The 13,456-nt window shown below is 37.3% G+C and overlaps 1 protein-coding gene across 2 annotated transcripts in view; it reads right to left on the bottom strand.

Moving 5' to 3' along the window:
- Positions 1 to 632: 632 nt before the first annotated feature.
- C5H10orf67 (chromosome 5 C10orf67 homolog) overlaps positions 633 to 13,456 on the bottom strand; it is an 88,961-nt gene continuing 76,137 nt past the window's right edge. The window contains exons 14-16 of one of the 2 annotated variants that reach the window (XM_090047321.1): positions 12,387 to 12,467; positions 9,171 to 9,276; positions 633 to 5,232 (exon numbers count right to left, since the gene is read on the bottom strand). In XM_090047321.1, the coding sequence (XP_089903447.1) occupies positions 5,066 to 5,232; positions 9,171 to 9,276; positions 12,387 to 12,467 (354 nt within the window). In that variant the 3' untranslated portion in view covers positions 633 to 5,065. Of the gene's footprint in view, positions 5,408 to 9,170; positions 9,277 to 12,386; positions 12,468 to 13,456 lie in introns of both variants that reach the window. The other variant, XM_090047322.1, reaches the window with a different exon arrangement.

Raw genomic sequence — 13,456 nt, forward strand, 5'->3', positions numbered from 1 at the left:
AGTGTATGAGTGTGCGCGGATGTGATTGTTGTAGGGCTTAGGGCACAGCCCCATGGCTGGCAGGAATTCCCAGCAGCCTTGAGCTTCTAGTTAGGCACAAGATAACCAGGGTCATGGGGTAAGAGACCAGAGCTCCCCCTCCCTGTAAGATCTGAAAATCATAAAGGGGGGCGGTGTCCTTCGACGTGATTGCTCCTTCCAATGAACTGGTTTAATTATTTTTTTTGCAGACCCCCCCCTTTCCTCCAAGAGTCAAAGTGTAATTCTAGCCCTGAAGATGACCATACTTTCCTCCTGTGCTTGGGCATTTACAAGTACATTAACCTACTCAGATTCCAAATTTGAAAGGTCCTCTTCCTAATATCTGTTTCCCGAAGTCTACACAGTTTTCTGTTTTTCCCCATTCCCCCCAAGAGGAAAGCAAGCAAACCTTTACCACGAAAGCTTAAAAAATAATAAATTACAGGAATGTAACAGAAACATGCAACAGTAAACTTGGCTACTTGGTTTTAGTTCAACATGCAAGGATCCTACTCCTATAAACATTAATAGAGATATTGAACTGGTGTTAACAGAAACAGGATAAGTCTTTTATTCTGATAGGGAAACAGTGGTTTTATGTATCTAAAATACTGTTACAAATATAGATTTGAAATTTATGAAAAATTCCTTGACAGTGCCCTTTCAACCACTTTTTAAACTGACCTCTTAACCCCTTCATCCTGGATTGACAGAGTAATTTGAAACAGAAACAAACAATGTAATCTAGCAGAATAATTTGCGCTGCTTCTGTAAATCAGATATTTATGTTTGCGCTTTCTCTTGCTGACAAGTCCTAAAGAATCACTGTTATTCCGAGTTTTTATCTTTGAGATTCATGTCTTTTCTACTCATTAAGAATGTGTCCAGAGATTACAAAGTCAATAGTATCCAAATACCAGACTGTGAGAAAAGTCTTCTTGAGTACATAAAATCAACTCCAGTGCATGTCATACAATGGAAGGTAAAGATGTTCTTAGCTACCCAATTTTATCACTGTTAAACAAGAAATAGAATAAATATCCTTGCAAAATTTTACTTATGAATGTCTTATCCCTGCTCATGCAAACTTTTAAATGCTGACAAACATTCTTTCTTTCACTATACTTACTACTGCAAATTTATCTAATGATCTAGTTAATTTAAATATAATGTCCATAATGCAGAGCTTTAATGCTTTTGAAATAAAATTTTTTTTCTCATATGTCTATTCCTTTGGTGTATTCTTATTCAATATAGATAATTACTATCTTATTGTTAGATTAAAGTATAATTGTTAGAACATTATTGCTTCTTCATTTTCCAAATATCAAAATATTAGTCTTTGAGAGAAGTTACATTATTCATTTGACTGAAGTGCAAGCTACCAAACCAATGCAGCACTGGCCACACTGACTTTACAGTTATCTTAATGCAGTAGTGCCCAAGCAGTTCTTTTGGTTCCATTGGCCAGATGGGTGGTGTGGGGTTGGCTCATGGGCCAGATCCATTCTGTCATAATGTCCAATCCTGCACACTATATTGCAGATGTGGCCACAGCCCCAGCACTATGCTGGATCAGGCCTGCCACCCCAGCCCCAGCCCCAGCCCCGGCATGCCACATTAGGCCCCTCTGCTCCAGCCTTGTCCCTACGTGCACCTAATTGGTTCTCTACTGCCCTAGCCCCAGTCCTGTGCATACGGCATCAGTCCCGCATCTCCAGCCCTAGCCTCAGATCCAGCCCCATGTGCATTGGATTGGGCCCTGCTGTCTTGGTCCCAACTCCCTGCATGCTAGTGGAATCTAGTTATTTGGCCTGTGGGGCTTGGAAATCTGGCAGTGGGGGAATGGTGACAGCATTAATTGCCCACACTCGCCCCCACCAAATTTACAGACCTATGGGAAGCCATGAGGGCTGGATCACATGACTCTGTGGGCCGGGGGTTGAGCACCCCTGTCTTCATGGGTCATTCTCTAGAAATCTAAAAAAAATTACTTAGTGAAGTCAATTAATTTAAATTTCTGGATATGGTCCTATGGATCTTACTCATGCAGAACAGTCCTATAAAAGACAGAGATCCCTGAAACATGAATGGAAGTCCATCACTAATTATGAATGATGTGGAATCCTGGCTTCTGAAGCCTGGATAGGTTGTTACCAAGTACCATTCTTGCTAGGAGAGTCTACTTTGCTGACAGAATGCATGAACTATGTGCAGTGTCTATGGTGCTGAAAGGTAACAAGTGGGTGGAGATCAATACAGAAGTACGAATGAATCCTGCACCACCAAAACTAATAGAAACTTTGCAGTGGCTGTGGAATCAGGCACATAGAAGGGTGAACTAGTGATAAAAGAAGAATAAATATGTGATTGTCTGTTTGTGTGTCTGCCTAAAATTATCTGTCTTTTCTCTTGATGAGTCAGCCCTAATTGGAAATCATTCTAATTTTAGAACTATTAATTTGCAGAAAAATGTGCAGAACATTCTAAAATATACATTTTAATGAAAAATACGTTTCATGTTGTAGATCATGATGATTTTAATTTTGCATTTGTACAATAGGAACGCTTCCAATTACATGTGATAAAATTATAGTTAAGCTTTAGATATTATTGAAGTCAACAGTTTTTTCATGGTAATTCCTTGGTGCAACACCTTTTTTTGTTTTGATGTATCAATTTAGTTTCAGAACAGAAATGAGAGATTTCAAACAGGCTATTTCTTGGTAATAGCTGTCTTTCCGGCATAGTTATATTTCCTTTTTTTGTGGTGGATGCTTTGCAGCTGAGAGATAATTTAATACTTCTGAAATTTCTCCTTAAATTGTTTAATGCTGTTATTCACTATACTGTACATTCAATTATGCAGTGCTCTTCATCTTACTGTACAATAGTTAAGAGATAAATTAGTCATTACTCTAAAAACTGGAATACAGTCACTAGTGGGGCAGAACTTTTAAGCTGTAGCCAAGCACAGCAACACTGCAAAATGAGTGTTTATTAATTATTTGATTGCATTATACAAGAAGTTAGACTCTACAGTAATAATTATAATAATTTTTCCTAATTTTTCAAAGCCTAAATTTTAAACCAATCTTCATATTCAAATAAAGCACTTGTGCTTATTTATGGAAGGCAGTGCTTATTTCCATTGAAAACCATTTGTATTTCTAATTAGACTTCAAAAGTAAAATTGGGGGATTGAAATGACTTTTGCTTCCTGAACTTTAGGGACTCCAATAGTAAATAAAAGAAAAATGAGTTTGAGACAGAGGCTTTTTAATCTCATTTTGCTAAAAGTGAACAAATTTAGCCATGGCAAAAATCTACTTGTTAAAGTACTACTTTTTAAAACTTGAAAGGTTAGTTTTCAGATCTCAGAAAGTTCATCTTGGATGTCTTACTGTGAATTCTTCCAAATATGTCAGCTATAAGTAATCAGTTTTGCTCTTGTGTTCTTATAAAATCCTACACATGATTTTTCCATTGTGCATTACAGCCATGTATAATTACAACTACTCTCACGTACAGCAATGGCTGTCAGTGTCACCAAAGTAGTCGTTATCAATTTCACCACTTTGGAGAACATCTGACATTCAGTTTGGCTGAGTGAAGAGAAGTATTTATGAACTGACTTCAACCATTCTTTCTATAAGATGACACTTTACTTGCAATTAATACAGGTTAGTAATCAGATGATCATGAAATTGAAACCATAAACCCAACATGTATCTTGAAATTACATTTCTATTATGTCTGCAGTTTTTATGGATGTGTAAAGATTTTGGGGAAGTTTTGGAGTCTCTTCAAATTTTGGCTGAATATTGGCCACCACAAATCAATTCCTTCCAGTAGATGTACTTATGCAACTTCTTTGATGAATCTAGGTGTCCCTTATTTACATTTTCTTGGGACCTTTTTCATCCTTGGAAGCTCAGGCTTCTTGACATTCTCCAGTTTTAAACTTTTCTAATAGATTAGCTACCAGAATAGAGCAGAAGTTTTCATTGTATTGGATAGACTAAATTGTCTTTATTATAAGAGTTGTTTGCTGAAAAAGTTACTGTTACTGAAATATCCAACACCTACAGACAGGCTATGGTTAATACTTTAGCTTCCCGCAGTACCACAGAGAAAGTTAAACTTTTCATCTGAGCTGCTATATCCCAATTCAGCTGATCTATATCTTCTGCTGCATCATTTAAAACCTCCCAAGTTTCCCAGTGCACAAGTAAGCTCTCAGAAATGGATGCCAATGCATCTGCATTGAGGGTCCATCTTGTTGGACAGATACAGGTGCCTAGTAATGTACTTAAAACCCCATATATTATGCCCAGAAATATGGCATTTTGTTAATCTGATTTTAAAATTAAGGTTTCCTTTTTGTAAGCAAAAGCAGGAGTATAGTACCTTTTCATAAGGTACTGTCAAACGTAAAGCATGTCCATAGCAAAATGTAGTTGCTGTTGGTGGTTACTTCCATTACAGATTGACTGCTGTGCCTGGCTGTGTCAACACCAGATGTTTACTGTGCAGTACCTCATTACTGCTGTGGAATAGCTCATTCATACTGCACAGTAGCATTGTAGGGTATGAACTGTGATGCGATGCTACAGCGCAGTCATAACAAGCTACTGCGCAGACAGCATCTCCTCGAAGCCATGCAGAGATGCTACTGCCGGTTACTGCGCAGTCATTTAGTACTTGGTTACGCAAGCGTCTCACGTAGACACGGCCCCTGATACTAACCTTTACCTATTAGTGATCTTCATAGCATATCTGCAATAGTTGTCAATGCTTACATTTCAATGTTCTATTATAGCTTCACTTATTGATATGATTACATTTGCTTTACGTATGCAAAGCTACATTGCATAATCCAATGTGTAATTTATGAACATCCATGTCACCAAGATATCATGGTCATAAAAACACTCTATTTTTGGAGAAGCTCTTTTTTTCATTTATCATAATTATGTATCATTATCCAAATTTTTACTCAGAAATATTTTTCACAATTTTAAGAGGCATATTTTCCATTATTTCATTTTACATAGCTGGATTTGTGAATTTTTTCTATGTAAGGGCACATTTTCAATGTGTTCATGGCAGCGGCCTTGAAGTAGTGTTGTCCGGCAAAACAACATTTTCTTCTTTCTTGCTTTTGAATGTCACCATGGTTCTTGTAGTTTTTGAAGCACATCAAATGTTCTGTGGTGATAAGCAGCAACTTTCAAAATTTGTCTGAAGCCTTTTCCCGAGTTAACAATAACAATCTTATGGAAGTTTCACTTGCTGAGTTAAAATAGTTTGTTCCTTGAAGCAGTACAGCAACAGAAGCAAAATGTCTATATATGCTATCACTAGCTCCATCATAATGGGACCGCTGAAAAGCATCAAAGTAGCATGAGTAGAACAGCTTTGCAAGACTAGCCTTGTTTTTCAGTTATACATAGGGAAAAACTTAGTCATGGTTGATGATGTGCCTTAGAAATGCTGGCAGAATCAAATACTGATATTTAAATCCTATACAAGGCAATGGTGAACACCACTCAGTATTAAAACCAGCAGATTGAAGTTCCTCAATTATTAAATAGCCACATTTAAATTATTTAATTTTAGTACCTTGAAAAATGTCCATTTCGTTTTTGTACCTCATTCAGTCACTACTCAGTAAGAATGGCTTAAATTCAGTACATACACATGTATTCTATGGGAAACTGAAATATGTAGTTTGCCTTTTGGTTTTAAATATACTTGGTATTAGTATTAGTATTGGTATTCTTTGTGGAACAATGTAGATTGTGGAAGAATGAAGAAAGGGAACAGCCTGCATCTGATTTGTTGATTACACTTGGGAATGACTATTTTTATGATTTGCTTATGTAACTCTTTGACTTCTCTTTTACTTAGACAAAGAAAAGGCTAAAAGTAAGATGGCAGTGGGAGGCCTGCTAGCCCCCAAGCATGATGGAGTGGTGTCAGAGTTTGAAAAGAGACAGCCAAAGAATCATGGTTCTGTGATATCTGTCTCCCCACTCCCCACACACACCCTTTGTAATAACAGCACATAGAATTTGTGTATGAATGGAGGAAGAAAGAAGAAAAGACCAGTCATGAGGCTTTGGGAGTCAGTCCCAGGTGAGAAGAAGCAGAATAGACCTGTCATTGGTCCCATGAGATAGAGGGGATCAGAAGTCCTTCTGTAGAGATAGAGGAGGAGGCTCCATGACAGGGGGTCGGACTAGATGATCTGTCTAGGTCCCTTCCGACTCGTTGATTCTATGATTTGATGATTCTAGTCTCTCAAAATGTCCTATGCCTCTTTTTTAAAGTCCATTTAGTTGTGCCTCATTAAGGTTCCCAACTGCTTCTTTGCATTTAAACATTATCTGTTGAGTATGCCAAGTGGACTCAAATGTCACTTCGTGCACGTTTAACAGTTTTACAAATAGCATGCAGGCCTGCTATTCAGAAAGTTTTGTCTCTAATGTGATATGTGAGGCATTATGCTTGTTTCTTGCAGTGAGGAAATTCCCTCTTTGGCCAAAGCAATTTCTAAAGTTGGCAGAGTTGCACAGAAACATGGGTGTTTACTAATAAATAATGTTACTAACCGATCAATAAAGTTACGGATGCTATGGAGACCATCAGTTTCCTGCTTCATCAGTATCTGAGAAATGTCTGTACATATCTCAGATAGTCTGTGATCAAGTGCACAGAAATGAAACTAATTCTCTTTTCTGAGTGAAATTTTTGGGCTCCTTGCTGGTGCATGCTGTTTCAGTTTGCTCTAACCAGCATTTCATCTCTGTGGTACGTAGCACACAGAGAATTACTTGCAACTACAGAGGAATGCATACCCACATACACACACATGCACCCACCAACTTACCCCCTCACCCTGTGCAAAATGTCTGTACACAAGGATTCCTCAAAGGTTCTTGATCTTATACTCAGGGATAATAGACTTCATTCCCTCTGGGATAATGACTTCTGAATTTAAGAACTAGGGATATTGAGTTCAGTTCCTCCAGGAGGAAGAAAAATAGTTCTCTGGGTCAGACCTGATTGAGAATCACCACCAAAAGGAAGCCAGATTCAAGCCTGCACAGATTCAAGTCCTCTTGAATACAGCACTTCTTAGGTTCAGAGTCTGGCATTTCCTTTACCCTCAGTCATGAAGAAAACCCTCTGGATAGTGATACTGCAAATCATGCTATAGAGATCATTAGCCATGAAGAGAGAAGTTAGTTATTTGAAAGTTTAGCATCAGTTCATAGGCCTGAAAGTTTAGCATCAGTTCATAGGCCTAATAGATGGTAGTATGTGAAATGGGACACAACACAGTTTTGAGTTACTACCTCCAGGGTACATAGTAATAACATGCTCAATGGTATTATTTCAGTAAATAACACAGAATAAGCTAATGCCAACACAAACAACAAAGGAGACAGGAGGTTTTCAGTGACAGGACTAGAAGCCTCTGAGAACAATGAGCATACTCATGTAAGTACTTTGCAGATCCTATGAAGTAATGTTCCACAGGCAAGCTGGCAACATTACTGACTTGGAAGCCTACAAAAGACTTGCAATGCCACTTCTACACAATTGACTTGACAAGATTAACTTCCAAAACCGTATGCAGGTTTTCTCTGCACTTACGAGCATCAAAGATGGAAACGGTGTGGAGTTATGAAAACATAATGAAAGAGCAGAACATTGCCAAATGTAAACGTTTTAATCAGGTTTTTTTTGTTTGTTAGTCTACTACCACCCAAACAACCAAATGACTGACTTATTTTCACAAACGGTAAGGGTGGTATCTAGTTTCAGTCTCCACACTATCAATGAGATGTATGCATACTGTGGCTTTGGTCTAACAAAGCATTTAAACGTGCTTAAGTTTAGACAAGTGAAGTTTCTGGATTTCAGTGGTGTTACCATATTTACCCAAATCCAAGATGACTTCTAATTTAAGATGACCCCTCCACATAGTTAGATGCTAGACAATGGAAAATTATATCTGTGATTTATAATTTATAATTTTTCATGTCTTGAATCCAATTATTGGAAAATTGTCTTAAATTCATCCCACCTCAGCCACGGTAGCAGGGAAAGCAGAAGCAAGGGGGGTGGGTGGTGGTGGTGCAGGTGGCAAGGGAGTTAAGTGACCTGATCCGTGCCCTGTCTCCTTTGTACCTTGGCCCCAGCACTTGTCCCTTCTGCCACCTTCCCCCCCATGCCTGTACCCCCTGGCTCCAGCTGCAGCCTGTGCCCACCCAGGCAGCAGTGGTTGTGGTGGTGACAGCTCCAACCACTGCCTGCCTGGTCAGGGCCTGGAGCCACAATGTCTTCCTTGTCTCTAGCTGGAGTGGACTAGAGCAAGAGCCACAACTGCGTGATGGGGGGAGGAGGGGGAGGGCGGGAGTTGAGAAGGTGGTGTCGGGGCAGAAGCAGCTGCAAGGGGCAAAGAAGTGATGGAGCTTGGCAGTGGCTGTGGCTCCAACTCCTATCCTGAGGCCAGGGTTGGGGTCAGAGCTGGAACCACAGCAGCTGCTTGCCACCCTGCTTTTTACTGAAATCCAAGACAAGGGGCTTTCCCTCCTATGTTGACTGGGGTAAAAACCTTGTCTGAGATTTGATAAAATACAGTACTGACCTGTATAACATTAGGGACATGCTTAAATGCCTTACTAGATAAAGGACCCTGAGATTTCATTAAACAAACTGTTAAATTAGATAATAAATACAATTCATAATTCTCCTAATGCTTATAAAAGAATTAAAAGTGTTTTGCCTTTCATCAGACTGTTGCATTACTTTTAAAATATCACATATTCACACTTGTCTGATAATAAGGTGTGCTCATAAAAACACTATGGAAGCCCTTCAGGTGTATCTTTTCAGAAGAGTATGGATGGAATTAAATACAGGGTTCTTACATATTAAGAATCCTGTACTCATAAATGTTACTGAAAATGTACCACTGACTATTGGCTAATGGGATAAACTGGATTTCAGATTCATGCCATATCAAAGACAGAATATAGAAATAAAAAGGTTCACACTAAACTGTAAGCTATGCAGCTAGAAATACATAACGAAATAACAAAGTACATTATTTCCCCCCCAAATTTTGTACTCACCATCTTCATACAAATTGTACATTTCTGTTCCAACTGTAATCTGAACATCTGTAACTCCCCCTTTCTTTTCTTTTCTCTCTGTAGATGATTGGGAAGGTATCTGTGGCTAGTAGGGGAACATTTTCTGGTTAAGGCTGATCATAAGCTGATTAAGTTGATTTCATTCAATTCAATTTCTTAGGGATTCTGGCTGAAAGCCATTCTCCCAAAAACAACATAACATAGCAACATAACAGACACATAAGCATAATATAAATTTAAACAAAATTAATAGAAATGCAAATGTAATAATAAAACAGGGCCAATCATTATAAAAGCATTATTCCTACTCCTAGAATTAACATAACCAAGTACAAATACGGTGATAAATCAGATCATGAAGTTATAAAAATATTATGCATAGTCCACAATTAACACAGTAAAAAACAAATATAGTGATAAAGTTTATTGGTCATATCAACAGTAAAGGTTGTTTAGCTTTGATTGCTTCAGCCTTGTAAGCAAAAACTGCAAGATGGTTTACTAAATATGGATCTGTTTCCTGGAGGAGCCATATTAATTTCTCTCTGTTTGAAAAGTATGCCAATTTCTGCAAGAACCGTGATAAATGCTTTCTCCTTAATTCATTATATAAAGGACATTCTAAAACATAATGAATAGTATCTTCCAAAACTCCTAGACAGGCTGGGTAACATCTTTTAGCCCTTGGAATAGAAAATCTACGAACAGCCAAAACAGCTGTGGGCATCTGTTTGGTCCTAAGTCTAGTCAAAGAGGTTTGCCATTTATTGTTGAGATGCAGCTGTAAATACCTTTCTCCACCCCCAGTCTCCCCAATCTAATTTCCAAAGAATATACAGAGGGGCAATGCGAGTAGTCCTAGCCACTGCAAAATCATTCTGCCTGGCAACATCTTGGGACCTCTGGAAAACCTGAATCTTTTCTATGGGGGAGAAGAGTCTTTCATTGTCTTTGACATAGTGTCCTATTCTGGAAAATGCAAAAGTGTGGGGAGAAAAGCTAGCCAGGGAGGTTGAAGAGAAGGGGGATTATTGATATCTTCTATATAGCATAATTTGAGCAAGCAAGACAGTAGAAGAGGCAGGATTTTAAACCAGAATCCTGCCATTCTAATAATAATATTAGTTAAAATGGAATCTAATCCCATCTCTAATCTCAAGAAGGATGTGGGAGTTGAAGAAGGAAGACCTAAAAGAGCCCTAAGAAACTTATTCTGAGGTATGTCTACATCACTACTGGTGGCATAGCCCCACACATCAGCACCATACAGGTTCTGGGACGCAACTTTGGCTTTATATGTTAATATGAGAGCTTGGACTGATTGTCCTGCTGTGGTGTCATAAAATTTCTTTCTAGCCACTGCTGATTGGGCTGCCTTAGTTTTAACCAACTGAACGTGGTGTTTCCATGATGGAAAAGCTGTAAACATCACACCCAGGTACCTATAGGTTTTAACAACTTCGAGTTTGATTCTCTCCATATTCCATGGGTATTTCATCAAACATTATTTTGGATTTATCATGATTTAACTTTGTTATTTTGTACACAAAGATGCTTAAAAGTTGTAATTGATCTATGTAATCCGATGGGAGTTCTTGACAGTATGATGGTGTCACCTGTGTACATTAAAATAGGGATTGGGGTTGCTAGTAATTTTGGAGAATGAAAACAAGCATCCTGCATGTTTCCAATAATATCATTCATATAAAGTTTAAATAGCAAGGGGGCCAAAATATATCTTTTGTCTAGCCCCTTTTTGTATCTGAAATTTCTGTGGAAGTGCGCCCTCTCAGGCCCCACCTAACTTGGGCCCATATATCTCTATAATATTCTATCAGCAGATGCAAAAGAGAAGGGTCAATCCCATAATTTAACAATTTTTCCCAAAGTTTACTTCTATCTATACCATCAAAAGCTCTTGATAGGTCAACAAATGCAACATACAATGCTGATTTGTACATTTGCATGTATTTGTGTCTGAAAAACCAAAGGATAAATATGGTATCAATAGCGGAATATCCCTAAATCCAGTCTGATGTTCATATAATATGTTTTCTCTTTTTACCCATGCTATGAGATGGTGTAACAAGTGGTGCCCAAAGATTTTAGCTGAGACATCTATTAAATTTATTATATTATTTGATTTGGTAGAATAGATATAATTCTATGGAAGAACAGATCATTCACAATCTCTGTATAAATGTGATTAAGGTGTTTATATTTTCACATACAGCTTTCTGAGAGAAAGCTATGTGACAGATGGATACCATTCAGACTTTTTTTACTTATTGCTAATCTTTTCTTTTTCTTTTAAAAATTTGTGTAAGCTAATTGCATTTTTAGATGGAGAGCTAGAGTTGTTTTTATAACCTTGATGTGTATTCTCTTGAATTCCATACAACAACTCTAACAAAATGTTTGGTATTACTTTTTCATTTTTTTTAAAAGGCATCAACAATGTTTTATTTTCATTAAACTTCAATACCATGCTGGTCCCGGCTCTTAATATTCCATTTCACTCTGTTTAACTACATCTATTTTATTGTCATCTTAAGTTTTAATGTTTAAATGTCTGTCATCCGGAAGTCTAATCAACAAACCCACGGAACTGACAGAAACATTTGCCAAAAAACAGTTACTGTGGTCCCAAATTAAGTGCATGATTCCTATCTATTTTAGTCAGAGCTGACCCTTATCAGGCTCATACAGTTCTTGTTTCATACTGTTTATGACAGTTATATCAATTCATACTCAGAAGGCAATATCTCCAACCATAAAAGCCTAGAATTGTTTGTAAATAATACCTTATAGTTAAAACAGAATCTTGTATTTATTATCAAATGCATACAATAACAAGACAATATAAGAGTAGCCCTATTACACAGTCACTATTTAACACTGAAAATTTTGTATTGTAAAAATCCCTGCATTCATGTAAAAGTAAACAGTGCTTGTAAAGGACTATTAGCGTGTAGACCAGCACAGAGAATTTTCAGATTTGTACAACAAAGCATTGGCCACTATTAAAAAAAAAAAATCAGCAAATCAGTCTTTCATTGTACAAACCATAGATTTTGATTCTTACATAAAATCTGATCCCATACTTTTCAAAATTGTCAAAAATTGTACTATGCACATTAATCACAGAAAAAATTAGAACATAATTTACATTTAGTGAAAAATTAGGTTGCATACCAAATGTGAGGGCACATATAAACCACCTCTATCCATCTTCATTTCGCTTGAACCAGTTTCAATACAGAGAGGAACAGCAACCTGAAAGTAACATATCAACTACAAATTAAATATGTTTAAAACAGTCTTTGCTCAAGACCCTATATACTGGCATATAAGTAAGTAATATTAATAAAATACTGAAATGGTATATGTCTTATTCATCTGATTACATAGGGAATACGTAGAATAATGACACAGACAACTGACACACTTAAAAAATATGTGGTTTCATATATGGTTGAATTAAAACATCTCTTTCATAACTAGGAGAATGGAATATATCCAGAGCTGCATTTGGTGTGAACTTAGTAAAAAGTATGGATTAATACAAAAATATGTAAATGCAACATTAATATTTTAATTTAATTTCATCATTATCAAGAAATTCTACATTTGATTCTGCAACAAATGGACATTTTCTGCAGCATATATTCTGCTTTTATGCATTAAAAGTCTGTTCTGCAAGGCATTCAAATACATGCTTAAATTTAAGCAAAGGGGTAGCTCTCTTGATGATATTTTTTCTTTGCAGGTACAATCAGAATTAGAATAATAAAATCATAGAACATTAGGGTTGGAAAGGACCTCAGGAGGTCATCTAGTGCAACCCCTTGCTCAAAGCAAGACCAGCCCCAACTATATCATCGCAGCCAGGCCTTTGTCTCCCCAGGTCTTAAACTGTTTATCTGGGTCTTAAATTGCTATATCACTTCTTGAATGACCTCTCAATCTGGAATGATTTTACTGACTTTCCTTTTGAACTATAAGTTAGGGGAATGTAGGGTATTTTATGACTTCACTCATTTCCTTGGAGCCAACTGAGTGTGGATGTATATCTTTATTCCTTAGGATAGGCATCTGCAGTTAAAATAAGTTAGATCCAACAGAAGTACTCTTTGACACAGTCTTTGAATTGGAAGCATTCAACTGCAGGTTTTATAGACTTCTTTTGTTATGTCAAGTTCTATTGTGCAGGTGATAAAAGTCTAGTAGATAGAAGAACTGTGGCCCACTACAGCTGTGACCAA

Source organism: Crocodylus siamensis, chromosome 5 (genome assembly GCF_052110815.1).
Source record: "Crocodylus siamensis isolate JL-2025a chromosome 5, ASM5211081v1, whole genome shotgun sequence".
NCBI classification, from domain to species: Eukaryota; Metazoa; Chordata; order Crocodylia; family Crocodylidae; genus Crocodylus; species Crocodylus siamensis.